Here is a 19,268-nt window from a genome sequence, read left to right on the forward strand (position 1 = left end):
GCCAGTGGTTGTATTTTGTGTTTTGTTTTTAGTATTAAGTTGAATTTAGTTATATTTTATATGTAATAGTGAATGAGCTGAATTCCCTGTCTCTCCCAATATCCCCTGAGCATCATAAATGACCACAAACCCAGGAACTTTACTCAATCTATCAACATTTCTCTTTCCTTCCAAACTAAATCTGTGTTTATGCTCTCTCATGTGTCCTTTTACAATACTCTGATCATGATCTTATTTTTTATGTATCCTAATTTCATCCTGTTTGCTATTTCCAGATTTCTTAGTGATACTTCTTTATCATCATGTTTTGTCTCTTTTTGTTGTTGTTGCATTGATTGTTTCATTTACTTCAAAGACCTGCCAGCCAGCTAAATGCAGTAAAAAAGAAAGAAAGAAATAAGAATGACAGAAAAACTAGTGGTGCTTTGAAGTAATAGTGCTTTTGTTTTAGCTTTGTCACCTTGGGCACAGTATAAAAGGGACTTTAAGAAGACACAAGGAGGGATCCGTTCATGTGTAAAACTGATTCCTGCTGTCAACGCCTCCCTGATAAAAGCAAACATTTACTGCTTTCAAATTTATGTGTGGTAATCCAATAAAGGATAAGACCACATGGGGCCCCTGGAGTGTCTCCCTTCTCGTTCAGATGAAAATTCCCTTTTACACAATGGTCTCTCTGGAACTGCCTGTGCAATTTTCTGTAACCTTGTGCCTTCTCAGCCATTGAGTGTGTGACTGTGAATCAGTAATGACATTATATCCTTTAACCTTTAGCTCTCCTATGGCACACAAACATTCAAACTGAATTTGAACTGGACTTTCCCAATCTGTGCATGCTTCAGTGCTTTGTCCACTGAAGCACAGGGAGATGTGGAATGTTGTTAGTCACAGAGAAGCTTTGAGAAGTATAGAAGAGTCTGGTCTTTGCTGGCTCGTTTGATTGGACTGACAAAATGAGCCTTATGTGAGAGTTTTAGGGCTTAAACTAATGCAATGTTCACTTTTACAGAATGTGCAATGGACTTGTCACACTTTAAATTCACTCTAAATTAACACAGTTATAAAATATATTTTGTCATTACTGAAAAATCTATGTTTTTGTTTATATACATGCAATAAATGAATTATTACATGTATATTATAGGCTATATTCTATAGCCCTTAGCAGACTGAGAAGCACTTTAAAGTCTTAATGTCTTGTTTTGGCCCTCTGCTTTTCCTCACATTTGCTTATGAATGTGAATTACTTTTAATCAAAAATCCAAAAATGAACACAAGAAGAATATTTGCTTTGTCTTACAAAGTCTTTTTCTGTCAAGTTGGCCTTTTGATTTTCAAGTAAGTGCAACTCTTAAGTTGAATATTTAAAAAAAATGCATGCATGCATCTTATCTGTAGAAAAAAAAGCATCAATGCACATTTTATAAATGTGCACAAAGTGCTATGGTCCAAAAAAATATGAAATCATAAACAATGTATATTTCTCACAAAATAACCAATTAAATATATTGGGAAGCATAAACAGTGTACCACTTTAATGTGACAGCTAGCAGCCAATCTGCTTCGCATTAGCAAGAAACAGCTAGCCTGCTTATCAAAAATAATATATACAAAAAAAAATCCTTTAAAGTGCATTTATTTACATAGATTTTATACTAAGAAATTTAAAAAAGGGCATATTTGTTGCCTTACACCTTAAAGAATTGGGATTCTTTTCCACCAGCAGTGTTTGGAAGCTCGGCTAGATGCACTCCTGTTAGTCTTTTTAGCTTGGTTGCTGGCTGTAGTTTCCTCTGTTGCAAACACAACAAAAGAAGTTCTGTTGACTTCATTTGATTCTTTGCAAGAAAGCAAACATTTCCCAAAATGTTTCTCTGCTGCTTCAACCAAAAACTGCAGCTGTGGTCGAGTTTAAATGTGTCTCCAACGTGGTAAGTTTTCATATAAGTTCACTCCTGCATCATTGCTCCAACAAGCTTATTTGGATATGTACACTTTCCTGCAATAATCTCCACACATACTGTACGGCTTGCATCAGGATGTCAGTAAATTGTTATGTAGGGGATGTTGGAGCAATTTGTGTATATGTTACACTTATTTTCCACATGATTTCAGACAGAAGCATTTGATACTAAATATGTACACATTCAATTTCTGCTGCAAACACTGATTTTGTCAAAATGTGATAGAATCAAGCTATTCTTGACAACCAGACAAAGTTACCTATTAGTTCTGAGTTCAAATGTCAGACTCATTGACCCTGATTTAATTTCATTAAGTTGAAGCAGATCAAAAGTTGTCACATTTTAGATTGCAGCAAGACGTCCTACAAACAACCTTCTGTTTAAACTGCCAGTGGACAACTGTGCCATGTTTGCTAAATGTTAATTTATGTATCTCTCATGCCGTGTGCATACGCTCGTCTCAAAGATACTATTTTTAGTACACGTAGCTCGGCTTTGTAAGGGAGAGAGGGCCTTCATGGGGGATGGGAACAATACCCCATTAGCTATTTAGTATCTGGATCTACAGGAACAAGGTGCCGTAAATGCTTCAAGAAGTCAACTGTCTGTCTCAGCAGTTGTCCTTAGCCTCCTACTTGTTCCCCTTCGCTTTGCTAACAGCTCAGCAGCAGCAGCAGCCAGTAGTAAGATTATGACGTCTCCTCTCTGCTCCTCCCCTCCGGGGCTTCATTGTTGCCATGGTTGTCCCGCCCTGAAGGAGGGGGAGGGGTGGTGTGCAGGAGGCCTCATGCTTACTACTCAAGGCAGAGCAAAGGGCACCTTGCTCTAAGATGACACCCTCAGCTTCTCTTGTTGTCCTTTAGAAATGGACCTGGCACAATTTCATAATCAGTGTGGTCAGCAGTGTAGATGTTCAAGTTCTCAGGTGGTGGAAATGTTAAACGTCAAAAGTTTATTATTGTTCGACAGCCAGGGCCTTCATTTGTAGAACTATGTGCATGTCACAATCAGCTATGAAAATAAATATCTTTAATTAGCCATCCACACCTCCACCGTAAACTACAGGAGGTGAGCTTTGCTGCATCGCCTGGTTAAAGAACAGATTTTCACTGCTCCCCCCCCCCCCCGCCTATACATATAGCCTATAAAACTAATAAATCTCACATGCACACTGCATAGTTTAGCCCCAGGAGGGCGTTTAATTTCATATATATTAGGTGTTTCTCTTACTTTGATAATTTAGCGCAGGTGTTAACTTGAGCGAGTCTGGAAACAAGTAAACTTGTAGGTGTTAAAATATTTACAGTATAAAAAAATTATGTTGAATTTCCACTAATGTTCAGGGTTTCTTTCGATTTGTTTTTTTTTTTTAGAAATGTAATGCACTTTGCACATTATTTTATAAGTTTATGTGACTGAGCTATAAAATGTGAATATTTAGAGGCTAGACATAGTTTAATAAATGGTTAACACTATAAAATACCAGTCTCTAGTACTTATTTCTTTGTGGTTAGGTTAGTTTTTAATAATAAAGTTTGCTCTATTGGTTAGTGAGATACACAAGAATGCACTCAGTAGGTATAAAGGACCTCAACACTGATGGCTTCTTGAGAGTTTTGGGTATGAGCTTTTTTAAAACAAATCCCATTTTCTTGATTCAAATATTAACCGTACTGCAGATTCAAATGCATATCAGTCAAAACACTCACTCACATTTTCCTAGTGAAGAATTAACTTGATCACTACATGTTTACCCCTAAAGATAAATGGCAATCCAATGGATCCACTTTTTATGCTTTTATTTGTTGTGTGAACTGCACTTCATAGACTCCCTCCCACACGGATCATTTAAAAACAGCACACAGCCTGCGGCGAACACAGTACAGCATTGGAGGAAGAATTAAAGCAGATTTGTGTTGTAGTTCTGGGATAAGGTTTGACTGTCTCTGTCTTCCAGAACCAAAGATCAATGCCTCCGATCAGATCATTCTGTCAATGGACCCACCTATCAAACCAATTATCCTGCAGTGTAACCTGGTAGCTGCCCACACACCACACAAGGAAAGCTTCTGGATGAAGAATGGACAAGAGATCCCTAACACAAGGACAGATCAGAGGACCACGGTATACAGGTGACACCCCCCCCAAAAATAAATAAATAATTTAAGCTGCCACTTCTACTTCTCAGAGCAAATCATCCACAGCTAATGTAAACCTCCCACATATAAAAATGTCAGTGTGGTGCTCATTTATCTTAGTGAGATCTCAAGTCATTTTTGGGGATCATGAACTTGCCTAAACGAAGACTTTGTGTGCTGATAAGCTCTGAGCTGGAAATGAGAAAGCTATGCACAGCTGCATGCATGGTAACTCCGGTTTGTTTTTTTCTGCTTGGCTGACTGATGGTAGGTACTTTGTTGTAAGTGGGACACAAAGTGTACACTGCGGTGTAGCAGACATTTCCTGTTCTACTCTAAGGAATCGATTTCTTATTGTTTTTTCTTTGGTTGCAACAGATTTGGCACAAAACCGCTAACAAAACTAATTTGTGTGAGAATGTTTCTTTAAGAAGTTGCTAAGTTTCCAATTATTATTTTTAATTACGGATTGTTCATTACTGTGGTCAATAAACAGTGGTGGGGAGTGGTGGCGTAGAGGTAGAGAATGTAGGCATGTGATCAGAAGATCGCCAGGTTCAACCCCCGGTTCTGACATCAACAAAATGTGGGTGGGATAGGTGAAGTACCCACACTTGCCTCCACCCTCATTTGCCTCTGTGTCCTTGAGCAAGGCCCTTAACCCCCACCATCTGCTCCTCCATGCGCCCTAGATAGCAGCTCTCTGCTCCACACAGAGGGCTGTGGTAGCTCGTGATCTGTGGTTGCGTCAGGAAGGGCATCCAGCGTAAAAATAATAGCCAAGTTTTTGTGTGACAGTCCGCTGTGGTGACCCCTGAGGAAGGGAGCAGCCGAAAGAAAAAACAACAAATGATTTTTAATTACCGATTCTACCTCAAGTGCAGGAGTTCAAGTATCTCAGGTTTTGTTCACTAGTGAGGGAAGAATGGAGCGTGAGATTGACAGATAGATTGGTGCAGCATTGGCTGTATTGTGGACTCTCTACCAGTCCGTTGTGGTGAAGAGGAAGTTGAGCTGTAAAGCAAAGCTCTCGATTTACCGGTCAGTCTACGTTCCTACCTTCACCTATGCTCACAAGCTCTGGGTAGTGACCGAAAGAATGAGCTCGTGGATACAGACGGTTGAAATGAGTTTCCTCCACAGGGTAAATGGTAGAGTAGCACTCAGGTCCAAATAATCCAAACCAACCTGGTCCCAGCCCATAGCCATCATCTCCAAACCCCACCCGATCCGATGAATTAACAGTAATTACAGGTCCGAACCCGGAAACCCCCCCGACTTTTTTCAGTTAAGCTTTGACTGCTTATACTACCAACTATTATTAACGGTGGCAGATGCGCGCGAGTACAGTGGCGCAACTGGTAGAGCTGCTGCCTCTCAGCAAGCAGATCTCCAGTTCAAATCCCGGTCCGGGGGCCTTTCTGGGTGGAGTTTGCATGTTCTCTCCGTGCATGCGTGGGTTTTCTCCGGGTACTCCGGTTTCCTCCCACAGACCAAAAACATGCATGTTAGGCTGATTGGTAACTCTAAAATTGTCCCTAGGTGTGAGTGAGTGAATGTTTGTTTGTCTCGTTTGTCTCTATGTGGCCCTGTGATGGACTTGCGACCTGTCCAGGGTGTACCCATGGACATGGGCACCGGCGACCCCTGTGACCCAAAATGGAAGAAGCGGGTAAAAGATAATGGATGGATGGATGTGCGCGGCTGAGGGGGCAGAAGATCAGAGCTGAAGAGCTATCAAAGTGCATTAAAAGCTTCCCCTGTTTCTGCCTGCATCCTGCTCTGACATGTCGGATATTTTGTGATCTCACCTGTTTGGCTCTCAGCTGTGCGTGTCCGCTGAGTGCAGTAGCTGAATGATCGTCCATTTGGGCTGATGGATTGCCGGCAGTAGTCCATCTGAAGCTTAACTGAACTTTTTACCTCTTTCAACCGGCTGGTCAGCACGCGGTCAAATGGCTACATGCAGCAGGTGCAGTATGGCAAGCCATGTTTTCATATATTTGATTGTCGGCCGCACGCGTTCCTGATGCAATAAAAAGCCCGACACCAACCTGGCCCACACATTAAGCACATTATTATGGCCCAGTCCGGTCCGAATCCGGGTCGGGCGGGGCTGGGCTCCGGGTTCAGGTTAGACATGACAGCTCTAGTAGCTGAACTCTCCTTTAGAGATATGGTGAGAAGTTCAGTCATTCAGGAGCGACTTGGAGTAGAACCGCTGCTCCACATCGAGAGGAGACAGTTGAGGTGGTTCGGGCATCTAATAATAATGCTCCCCGGGCACCTCCCTAGGGAGGTGCTTCGGGTATGTCCAACTGGGAGGAGACCCAGGACACACTTGAGAGACTATGTCTCTTGGTTGGCCTGGGAACGTCTTGGAATCCTCCCAGAAGAGCTGGAAGAGGTGGCTGTGGAAAGAGATGTCTGGACCTCCCTGCTCAAGCTGCTGCCCCTGCGACCCAACTTCGGAACAAGCGGAAGAATGGATGGATGGGTGGATGGATAATCATAAAAAATCTTTTGCACAATTGATGGAAACAATTCTTTTGTGCTTTACAGTTTAGTGTACCTGTATTACTATCCCTAATCTTCATCTATACGTGTCCATCTATTCTGAAATTAAAATACAATCTTCCTCCTCGGTATGCCATAAGTTAAAGCTGTCACAAACTAAACTCATTGCAGCGTAAAGCTAAAGTCACCTCCATGAACATAACACAGACCCTGCCTAGCCATGAGTTAAGACCAAATGGTCACTTCCTTGTTCCTTGTCACACTACATCAGTGAAACACCGAACATTACAGCCAAAATGCCTGTAGCACCCTTCCCTGGAAAATCCACGGCTGCCGTTTTGTAATAATAGAGCAAAACAAGATTTTTTTTCTCTCTCATGGCCTTGTAGGTCCTTGAGGCTTTCACTGCTTTAGTCAAATCTAATTACTTGCCTGAAAAAATTTATAATTAGATGTCTTAATATACTGGACTATATGCAGAGTAAGTGACTGGTAAATGAAAGTGTCGCAATAATTTTGTGTTTTGCTATTTCCCCCCTCACAGAATTCCTAAACCACGAGCAGATGATTCTGGGGAATACTTGTGCGTTTACACTTTTGACAAGGCACCAAATGCAAATGCAACAACTGAAGTGAAAGGTAAATTGTTTTTTTTTTCTGCGACGTGATATGTGTACCTTTTCTATCTGAATAACACAATCAATTGCATCAAAAAGTGTCAGAGAATTGGATTTTGTCCCAGTGAATTGAAATGCAGAGAAAAACTTAATCTTAAACTCCTGAGCATGCATCAGGATGTTAATCTTGAACTGATTTCAACACACGTAGACAGAGGAAAATGTCAGAGGAGCGTGGACCACCTGAAGCTGTGTGAGGAGTCATTGTTGACAGAGATGAATCCATCCAGTGCAGGAGTGATGACGGGGAGATTTCCCAAGGCTGTTGTCACTTTTGGCTTCACTGAGATGACAATTTAGTAAAATGGACAGGCACCGCACATGGTCTCCAAAACATGCAAATCACAAGGTGCACAAGGAAATGTAATGCTCTTAAATGAAGCTCTTAACACAATCATAGGCCCATACAGCAGTATGCAGAGAGGCTGTGGATATACATGTAATATGCCCCTTTAATTATTTGTGTATGTATTTAAGAATTAGGGCTGACGTTGTAGCATTTTGTCTGGGCAGTCACTGCACAAAATATTTGGTTGAAATAAGGAGTCATCTGTGAAAAAGGGAAGGCAAACCCTTTTCCCAAAAAAAAAAAAAAAAAAAAAAACTACCTGTGTTTGAGCCATTTCACTGTGGCATGGTCATGGTACACACTGAGCTCTCCCCTCTGCCTCTTACTTCACAACTGGCCTGAAGCAATGTCTGATTGCGTAACATGCACGATGAGCATGTGTGCTTTGATTTCACCGGGTTGTGAGATGCTGGCACTAATCGCTAGGGATGTGCAATATGGCATAAAATTCATATCACAATATGTATTGTGATGGGTGGCAGTAACGATATATATCATGATATGTTTTTGGCATAAAACTTGCTATAGGAATTTAAAAAAGCATAGGTTGTCCTTTTGCCAGCATTTATTTTGAAAACCGCTATACCACAAAATAATCACAATTAAGAAAATTCCACTACTAGGTCCAGAGTTTTTAAATAATTAACAAATCAAGTATTAGGCTTTTTTCTTGTAGTGCAAAACAGTGCAAAATATATAAAATGTAGTTTTAGCCAAATGTTTTAAACAAAAGAATATGTTGTTAACTCTTAACAGTTTCCAGTCTTCTCACTTAAGAAATGAACAGCAACAGAGCAGCATTTTACACTAAAAACACAACCCTCCAACCCTGTAGTGGGCGTCTCCTTCCACTTTAAGAAGAGCTGACACAAAATGGCGACCAACAAAGTCTATGCTCAATAATCCAGGTATAAAATCCAACAATTTTCAGTCAGGTCATCTGGACAGCGTCTTTATTTTGTGCTGAAACATTTCACCTTCCATCCAGAAGGCTTCATCAGTCAAGGAAACGCGCAACACAAAACTGATTCTTCCCCCAACAGCTTACTCCAAATCGGAACAAACCAGTTATGATGGTGATAAGACGGTCTTTTTAGCACGCCCTCTGGTGCCGGCCCTCTCCCTTGTCGACAGTCGTGTCAAACTGGTTCAAAACCAACAAAGTCCATGCTCAGTAATCCAGGTATACAATCCAACGATTTTCAGTCAGGTCATATGGACTGTTTCTTTTTTTTGTGCTAAAATGGCGACCAGTTTCCTCTGTGGCTTTGACCAGAGGGACTCCCGGAAGTACACTACAGATCATGCTTCTGTAACAGTTAGGGGAATGACAGGTCTTGCAGTAAAATCACACAACACAGCATTCTTTTCACAGATCAGAGAGCAGGTTTAACCCTTTTTTTAGCTCAAATGCACTCTCTGAAGCTGACCAAGGAACGTTCAATGAAAGAAAAAACCTTTCAACGGAACACGGCGTTTTGTGCTTGCATCCAAATACGAGTACGAGCCGAAGTTAGCTTGTAGCTTTGCTACCTAGCTCTCAAAGAAAGGACTTCTAACACCACTTATGCACAGTTTTCAACTCAGAAAAGTAACAATTAAATCTGACAACTCTGATTTTACAACAGACACAGCATTACTGCGGTTAGCCGGCAGAATACAGATCTCTATCATAGGCTAAATGTCTATTGTTTCTACCATGTACCGTATATATTGTGCATTCCTACGTAGTCGCTATGCAAACCAAAGTGTTCTAGCCTTGACAAGGCTGCAGAAAGTTTGACTCTTGAGGGAAAAGTCAATCAAAATAAATATTACAGTGTCAGGGTTTGAAGTGATGAGAAGCCAAATTTTTCTGGATCTTAATTTTTTTTTTTTTTCTGTCCTGAGATTTACCGGTAGTCATTTGTTTGAGAGGTGTTTGGAGATCATCTGTGACCCAGGTAGCAGGCCCACTGTAAAGCAAGCCAGCTTTGCAGAGCGCTGCTGGCAGCAGTTCACTGAGCTCCCTCGCCTACAGTGTCCTTGGCACACTCATCCTTGCAGGACTCAGCTCACAGGCAACAGATGGAGGCTTCTGTGATGTTGTAGGATTACGGCTCTGAATACGGTCCCAGCCATCTCTGTGGGTTTTATTGTCTACATTAATACATATATATATACTACAGATTTGTATTTGATAACTAATTTCTGTCAAGTTTTATAGGGTATGCCATAAATTTTAGTTTTCCTAAAAACATTATTGCACAAAATAATGCATTTACAAAAATCAAAATAGCATATTAGCAGCTTACTAAAATCTATGTCCATTCCCTGTCTGACCCCGCTTCCTCTCACTTTCATGTCACTATACTCCTGTGTGGCACATAGAGATTAATAATCAGAGTGAGAAGTGTGAAATGGAGGTTTCTGCCTGTTTTAGCACCACTCAGATGGCTGTCTGTGTGCTGTCACTCACTGACAGACTACAGCCAGGATAAGGCCCAAATGAGCTTTGCCACTCCCTCTGCTCAGGAAGCACGTGCACACCATAATTAGAGTGGAATGATCTCACCGAAGAGTGCCGAGCTCGCCTGCTCTGTTATCCACGCATAGCTGAAAACTGCTCAAAAAATGAGGATTAGTGCAGAAAAGGCTCTTTTAGGGGGCTGCATGGAGCTGAACAGAGATTGTGTTTCACCTATGGGAAAAATTATTCATTTGATGCATCAGTATGATTTTTTTCTCTGTTTTTCGACACATGTCTGAATTATATAATCTCTGCTGCGTTTTCAAGTTCAGGTTAATATTCCTTGGGTTTAAATTTCAATGGAGGAAAATACTCTGAATGGGAACATCTGGAGGCTTTCATATCATACTGACACCCTCTGCCCTCCTCTGAGCTCATTATGAATTGTACTGAAATCTGTGTTTTTTATTCTCATTCACTGAAATTACCCATAGCAAGAGTTGAGTTGGCAATGTACCTTACACACTCATGAAACAACACCTGCAGTTTCAAAAGTGGATGCAGAAATCTGCCCTGTCGGATGGATTTCAAAGTCAGAAAATTATATTTGGTTTACTTCTATAAGCTAATGTGTTGATAGAAAATACAACTAATACTCCTGACCTTAAAAACAAACAAAACCCAATAAAAAAATAATAAAAGAAAAATTAACATTTGCAAATTTTTGAAAGAGTTACGTTTTCTATTTAAAAAGTATGCATTCAAAATAAACTAGCAATTACACTGGAGATGCTCACTTATACAGTAAACAGTTATATTAATGTTTTCTTTAAAAATATAGTTGAAAATTCAGCACTTAGTTTTGAAGATCTTTTAATTCTTTGCATTCAAGCAGCCGGACCTCCTTGTAATCCATTTAAAGTGGTCTTGATCGATCGTTCCTTAGGCTTTGGAAGGTCATTGGAAGTTTTTATTTGTATATTAGCTGCAATTTCACACATTTTCAGGCTAGGTCTTGTACCTGACCATAACAGTGTGTAGTCATGTGCGGTATGTGCTTAAAAATAAGTCAAAGGGACAAGTCTGAAAGCTAAACAGAGGCTGTGATGTCTTGGTGAACAATATTGTACTGCATTCCTAATATTTTCACTGTGCCCTTTGTCAGCACTACATTGTCATCATTAGGGATGTTGCATAGCCAGTGGCAACTGAGGAAGGAAACAGTTTAAACTTCCTCTTCCAACTCTGTTTTGTGTCTTCTTCAATCTGATGGGAATTTGAGGTCTCACTGGAAGCATGTGGTGGGATTTGAAAAGCTCAATCAGCTTCTTCTACGTGTAAATAAATATTTATGTTGAGTTGCTTATTTAGCACAACAAAGGTACTAGAAAAATTGCTTTAGCCGTACAACATCTGAATCGTTGTGGAAGATTCTTTTAGAAAATGTGCATTTTAAGAGGGATAAAAATGAGATTTTACATCACCAATTTGTTGTTCAGTTCCAGAACATTATGAGTAGTCAAAACAATGTAAACTTTCCTTAACCTGTCTGACCCCTGCTAGGTCAGATAACACTGGGTTTGAGTCATCTGTTTTCCTTTTCTAGCAAAACCTGACATCACTGGTCACAAGCGAAGTGAAAATAAAAACGAAGGGGAAAATGCAATGCTTTACTGCAAGTCTGTTGGCTACCCACATCCAACCTGGACATGGCGAAAAGTGGACGGAACGTCTTACAAGGTATACTGACCTACACTATTGGCAATATTCATATAAATTATAAACATTGGAAAATAACAAGTTCAAGAGAAAGACAGATTAGGCAGATGCTTTCTTTTACTACTAACTTCGAGATATGTTCACTGTGTTTCAGGGTATTGACAACTCCTCTGGACGCTTCTTCATCACGAAAAGGGACAACTACACAGAGCTGAACATACTAAACCTGGATATAAACACAGATCCTGGAACGTATGAATGCAATGCTACCAACGCAATTGGAAACACCTCAGAGACAACCATACTACGAGTGCGCAGCCATCTTGCACCACTTTGGCCTTTCCTGGGAGTGCTCGCAGAAATTATTATTCTTGTAGTGATCATCGTTGTGTATGAGAAACGCAAGAGGCCAGACGACATTATTGATGGTAAGAACACTGTTGTTGTTGATTAGAGAAACTCAAATGTTTTGTTTTTCTTTTCTCAAGTAAATTTTTTGTCCTTTAAAGAACCCCCTATTCCTGAGTGAGTTATATGAATAAGATTTCATTCATCGCTTTTTGTACCACATGGATGCTTAGAAATCCAAGTAAACTTTGAACCACAATACTGTTTATTCCTGTCTGAGGGGATCACGGGTGGCCATTTGACTATTAAAGGACTGTCTCTTTGCTTTTGACAGGTGTAACAAAAGGATAATAGAAAAAGTATGGCTGAATATTACCCAGATAATAAATGCATGCTAATATGACCTTTGTAGAAGTATATTGGTTAAGAGGGGTCACACCTCCCCTTTGTAGAAGTTAGCTCTTTCTGTACTGGGCTGCCATTAGTGATAGATCTCATTTTTTATATGTGAAATCAGAACTAGTGTTTTATTAACATGTACAGTAGTCCCTCGTTTATTGCGGTGGTTATGTTCCAGACCCTCGCAATAAGGGAAAATCTGCGAAGTAGCAACGTTATATTTTAGTATTTATATATATTTTAAGGCTTTAGAAACCCTTCCCACACTGTTGCAGTGTTCTAAACTCTTTAACCTACGTCATTTTAACAACATACGTATATGTAGCTACTAAATTTTACTCACCAGCTCAGCACATCAGCAGTTCGGTTCCACTCCGACTTGGTTCTGTTTCGGTGGACCTCCCCTGCTGGTTCTGGTCAGCTCTCTGGCTCAGGGTAGTGGAGGTGGGCTCCAGTGCCAGACCTATGGCGGCACGTCCCCTGCTCGGAAGTCCTCGTAGGCTGGCTAGCAGCTCTCAGATTCAACGATGGGTGGTCTGGGGGTCAGGTTCTGCTCCAGTTCTGGACTGGTTTTGTGCAGCCCTTTAGTGCCGAAGCACATTTGGTTGGGGGTAGCGGACCTTAGAGTGGTTGACGCGGGACCAATGGTCCAATTGAGCGGTCCGATACAGATGAAAAAAGTCTTGGTGGGCTTCAGAGGGAGCTCCAGACCTATGGCGGCACATCCCCCACTTGGAAGTCCTTGTGGGCCGGCTAGCAGCTCTTAGATTCGCCAATGGGTCTGGAGGTCTGGTTCTGGTCCAATTTGCAGTGGGTTCTATGCAGCTTTCTGCATCCACTAGGCATCAAAGTCATTGTAAAGGGCCAAATTTTTCAGATCAGATCAAAACTTTCCCTCTATGTATTTCAGCAGAAAGCAATGGGGCTTCTGGGCGGGGTACTGTTTGCTTCTGAGAAATGTAGTCCTTATGATCAGCGATACAATATAGGCTTGAGAGAAAACTACAAAATGGTGGCACCTCTCCAAAGTATTTTATTTTTTTCATAAACTTTTTACTGTAGAGTATCCCGTATTGTCCCAATCATGCGAGTAATATTAAAGTTGACAATCGTGTGTCATGTACAACTTTTTTCCTCGTGTACAACCTTACTTTGAAAAACAGCAAAAGAGCGAGTTCACGTAAGTAAAACCACGAAGTAGCGAAGGACTACTGTACAGTCATGGCCTGTACAAATGCTTATAGAACATTTTCTACCCCAAAGGTTACTTAATGAGTTACTATTGTTTTCCCTTGCACTTCTTTCCAACTGGAACAATAATCTAAACGGGTGGTAAGTGAGAGATCCTGCATGGTCATGGAGATTTGTTGTCGATTTGTATGCCTTAATAATCCCAGAGCCTATCTAAAATACCGATGAGCTTTAATGAGATATTGCTCAAATATTGAAGTTGTAAAATAAAAAAAATATTGAAAAAATATAATTGTAATTTTTTTCATAAATAGAATAAGTCCTGTCAAGATTTTAACCAACAATATACTCCAGGCCTCTCTTGTAAATGAGTCCTCGTGGCTCATTGGGACTAACCTGTTTAAATAAAGGTTGAATTAATCTGATTAGAGATATTTAATCATGTTTAAATTATACATAGTATAAAACATATATGTATGATATATGTAAATCAGACTATCAAAGTTAAAACTGCAGACCTTCACATACCCAAGTTACTGAAATATTTTATCCAAATAACAGAAAGAAGTCTAGGATTTACCTTTAAAACAAGTCAACAGCAAGTAATGAGCATTCTTAAATAATTTGTTGAGTTTCGATATGATCGTATCAAAACCACATGAATGAAATAGTTTTGCTCACATGACTTTTGGTCAATACAAATTTCTAAAAGCACCTAAAGCCCCTGTGAATTACTAGAGCACAATGTAGTTGTGAATTAAATAATATACAGCTGAACATTGGTGTTCTCCACAATATTCTTGTGATCTACTTACAAGAAACATAAATAGAGTTCATCTGTTCTATAATTCTGTCTCAACAAACTGCATTTACAGGACAGAAAGCACTACTGACGCCATGACTTAAAGCTGCGTGGTAGTCAGCTGATTTGAATATTACTCAATTAATCCTCAAAATGAAATGGTTGCTGCAATAAAAACAATAAGCATATGAACTATTTATGTTGTTAATGTGTCATGCTGAGGGTTTTATTGTCTTTCTTCTATAAAGCTGTGCCAGTTTATACCTGTTTCTGACACACATAATGCAGTGTTCTTCTTGGTATTGTATAGCACTCTAATATTTCATAAAACACCAGATATTATGAGTATATACTGTATATTCTATTTCCTATCTAAAGACTAAATAGTTTTGCTCCGTATTGCTTAGTGTCAAACCACATAAATCTCCTGCCAGATGAGATCTAGATTTAAGCATACTCTAAAAATTAAACCAAAACCCTTCAAAAGAAAAAGAGAAGTAACGTTACGTTTGAGGGACAGTTAAAGACCATCAAAGCCTATAACAAATTTATCTGCTTAAAATATGACTATCCCAAGAATTGGCCTCTCTGCTTTGACAAGTGTACAAAAAAGATATGGTCACATGAGTTTTCTTAAATAGACTCACTGAATAACACGTTTCCCTGTCACGTTTAAAAGTATTTACTTTTTTAGTTCAATGTAGTTGAGATGTGTTAGGATAATTGTCAGCTGACAGACTAAATGAGCTTAAATGGCATCAGCTCTGTAGACAACCTGGAGTCCAAACTACATGAGACAGTTTCACATTGAAAATCAGGACTGAATATCTATAAAGGGCTAAAAAGTAATGGCACTAACTCCAAATGTGGAGTAAATTGCAGAATAAAACTGAAACAAACTAGAATACAGAACAAAAGAAAAGAAACGCACAGTAAAGACGTGTTTTCTTGTATTTTGGCAGTGTTGAAACAAGACAGCATTCAGTTTGAACTCCACTCATGTACATTTGTAGTTTAATTTGTGAATTCAGCATGGTCCCCAGATAAAATACAAAGTGATAAAAGCCAAAGCCACAAGGAGCTGCGGTAGCTCGGTGGTCAGAGCTGTTGTCTTGTAATCCTGGGGCTGTGGGTTTGAGCCCAGGTTTTGTCAAATATTTTATGCAGGTTCACGGCCAGTGTGGCGACCCCTGAAAAAAGGAGCAGCTGAAAGAAAAGCAACAGCTAAACCTCTAATGCCAACCCCTGCAGCTTTACAGCACCTTATAAAATAAAAATACAGCGTTGAACTATGTTCACCTCCTATTCAGTCAGTCCAAGTAAAAGTACATTTAATAAAACGTGAAAAGAATAAGCAGAAAAAACTTATCTTTAATGTTTTAAACTGTCTTTCAAACCTGATGTCCCTTCACTGTTTTGTTTTGGTTCAAATTGCGCCATACACAAAGAAATGTAACTAAATATATTTGTCAAATTACTTTGTACTACTTCTACAAAACATTGATGACTAAGGTTTATATGCAATGTACAAGATGGAATGAATATAGTTTCTACTTAGATCTTTAAGGCATGCAGTGTTTGTGATTCACAATATTTTAAAATCAAAGATTTTTAAATAACAAAATGACAAAAATATAGTAATGTACCGTATTTTTCGGACTATAAGGTGCACTTAAAATCCTTTAATTTTTCTCAAAAATCGACAGTGAGCCTTATAATCAAGTGCGCCTTATGTATCAATTCTGATTGTGCCTGCTGACCTCGAACCGATTTTATGTAGTTATTGTGAATGAGTTGAATAAAGTTTGCCTTTTCTGACTGTTTTGTTTCGCTTAATGTGCCTTATAATCCGGTGCGCCATATAGTCTGAAAAATACAGTAATCTTAAAATGCACATAAGCACCAGCAGAATCTGCATAAGCTCTTCCCTTGGTCTCTGGTTGGGTTTCATCAATACCCCTTCAAAAAAAAAAAAAAAAAAAAAAGAAGCGATTAAGGTAGATTATATTTGCCATGTTTATGTCATTCAAATCAGGATTGAGGACTCTGCCGCTCTCATCGCACAGCCTCTCTGAAATCTCGTTTTAGCATCCCCCCATTCCCTGAGGTTTTGGCCCTGCCTGTGTGTGTTATCATTTCTGGTCTCTTGATGGCTTAACTGTGTTGGAACACTTAAACGCCACAGCCAAACGCTTTGACGCAGAGGGCTGAAATTTTAATTGTGTTTCAAAAGCAGCTGCTAAAATTACACATTTTGCTGTGTGATGACAGTAAATAACACCAAATGTTCTGTAAAACAACAAATGTAACAGTGTTTTTAATTGGAATTGAAAAAAGGAATCATTGATTAAACAGATCATGTTAAACAATCTCACACAGTAAAAAACAGTTTTGTTATTGTGCTTGCAAAGCCACATTAGTAAATTGTATATGAGTTGTGAAGACTGCTATGCTGACAGATGCACCTCTTTGTCACTAACCCCCCCCCCCCTTTTTGTTTAACATTATAAGTGATATAATCTGTTTCACTTTAATGCCATGGAATGCTGCTAATGCTGCTTATCTAGGCCTGTCACGATAACAAATTTTGCTGGGCGATTAATTGTCTCAGAAATAATTGCGGTAAACGATAACATTGTTTGAAATTTGACAATAATTAGCCATTATTGTCAAATTTAAGAAGAAATGTTGGTAAATTTGTTTTGTGTGTAGTACCTGTTTTGACCACCGGACAGCAGTATAAGACCATTTGAACCGAAGGATGGATAGTGAGGGAGCGAGCAGCGTGTCTCTTTAAGAAAAATGGGAGGGAGGCCCCTTGACGTGACATGGGCCATCTGCCTTCATTTTTTTTCCAGTTCTCAAAATGGCGGACGCTCGGTGTGGTTTGAGCTCTTTAGCATAGCATTTTTCATACAAAGCTTTTAATATAAAAAATTAGTAAACAAGTTCTCAGCTTCTTTTTGCAGAGAAAAACTACTTTTTATACGAAGGCACCGGTTTCAACTGAATTTTGGAGCTTTGACAAGACTTTTTCCCCCCCCGAGATTGGCCAGTTAGCTTAGCTCGTAGCTTAGCTGCTTTTAACAATCCAAAAACACAATTTCAGACGGTTAAAACAGATTTTAAAGAAAAAGGGAGGGGTCAGTGAAGAGCACCGGAATTGATCCTTTTGTCAGTAGAAAGAGACAGACATGAAGAAACGATAAAGCCAATAAATGAAAATGAGGTTGATAATTTTCATGTATCATGCGATTAATTGATTTATTGTTTATCGTGACAGGCCTATGCTTATCCCTGACTAATAACTGCATGGACATATATCACTGAGACTGCTTACTCACTGTACCTCTTGAAACATTATACTTGTTGCAAACATTAACAATCCTTCAGTCCAAAGCTGGGACGGTTTTGAAACTTTTTACAAATGTAACCATTTCCTGTGGTCTTTCAGCATTTTTAACTGCTAAATTAAAATCCTGTCATCCATTGTTCTTTCCTATAGCTATTAAATATCACAATGTTGTCATGTTATGGCAACTATTGCTTTTGGTGTTTTTTAATTTTAAAGAAAAGTACAATGAGGCAGCTTTGTAAACATACTTTAAGTGCCAAGACTGTCTTTATTTACCACCACCATCCAAGTTTCTTAAGATGTCATTTCAAACTGTAATTAAAAAGATGGCTTTAAGTGAGCCATCTGTGACCCTCCTACACAGATTTTCTTTCCCTAAAATAAACAAGAACCCAATGAGATTCAAATGGCATGTGAGGTTAACTTTGTTTTATTAGCAGATTGTGTCTGCAGTTTTGTTTTTTTTAAGAATATGATTTCAATCAAAAAAATCACACTTGCCTGGCCTGAAAAGGTGAAAAAAAAAAAAATCATGTTATGGACAGTCGATGTGCTGAAACAAGCAGAATTTTCATGTTACATTTTCTGACAGCTGACCTCTATGTGTTATTTTTTGTCTTTTCTTTCCATGTCAAAGATGATGAACCAGTTGGCCCAATGTAAGCAGGATACATGTATTGTGCAAATATTTTTTTTAACCACAAAAATATTGATTTGTGGTAATTATCTGGTATTAAACCATCATATCATTTGTCTCTCCTAGGAAGACGAATTCAACAAACAACCACAAGGACAAGAACATTCGCCAGAGGAATACAAAATAAGCAATTTACTCAAGTAAGATATGTTGTAGGGGATTGAGGGGGGCTAAAAATAGAAGTTACTGTGAGGATAAAATCATAGTCATGCCTTCTTTTAATTTTCTTTCCACAGATGAGATGGCTAAACTGAATTTTTTTGACAACTTGAAAGTATCAGAGGTTGTTTGAACTCCAGGCTGTTTTGGAAAAATGCATATCTTATCTCATTCTTTGAGAAACAATATCAGCATAACACTGGCAACAATAAGAACATACAGTCATGGCTGTCTTAAGCATGCCTTATTCAGTCTTTGGTGGCGATTCCAGGATGGTGAATAATGATAAAACCACCACAAAGGTGTACACATCTCCAATGTGTTGTTGATGTCTCTTTTATTCATTTTAACATGGCCTCGGATGAGGCGATCCCTTTTGTATTACATATCATGTACAATGCATGCAAAATAATTACGCAATAGGATACTCAGAATAGACATTTTCTGTTGTTATCCCTCGTGTGGCTTTTTTCTTTTTTTTTGCATTCAAATTACCTGTTTTTT

At 39.2% G+C, this 19,268-nt stretch overlaps 1 protein-coding gene across 1 annotated transcript in view; it reads left to right on the plus strand.

The window, feature by feature from the left end:
- nptnb (neuroplastin b) overlaps positions 1 to 18,965 on the plus strand; it is a 21,591-nt gene extending 2,626 nt beyond the window's left edge. The window contains exons 3-9 of the mRNA XM_037693887.1: positions 3,922 to 4,096; positions 7,164 to 7,258; positions 11,701 to 11,834; positions 11,968 to 12,241; positions 18,546 to 18,567; positions 18,672 to 18,745; positions 18,842 to 18,965. Coding sequence (XP_037549815.1) covers positions 3,922 to 4,096; positions 7,164 to 7,258; positions 11,701 to 11,834; positions 11,968 to 12,241; positions 18,546 to 18,567; positions 18,672 to 18,732 — 761 coding nt within the window. The 3' untranslated portion in view covers positions 18,733 to 18,745; positions 18,842 to 18,965. The remainder of the gene's footprint in view (positions 1 to 3,921; positions 4,097 to 7,163; positions 7,259 to 11,700; positions 11,835 to 11,967; positions 12,242 to 18,545; positions 18,568 to 18,671; positions 18,746 to 18,841) is intronic.
- The last annotated feature ends 303 nt before the right edge of the window (positions 18,966 to 19,268 follow it).

Source organism: Nematolebias whitei, chromosome 2 (assembly GCF_014905685.2).
Source record: "Nematolebias whitei isolate Nwh7 chromosome 2, NemWhi1, whole genome shotgun sequence".
Lineage (NCBI taxonomy): Eukaryota > Metazoa > Chordata > Actinopteri > Cyprinodontiformes > Rivulidae > Nematolebias > Nematolebias whitei.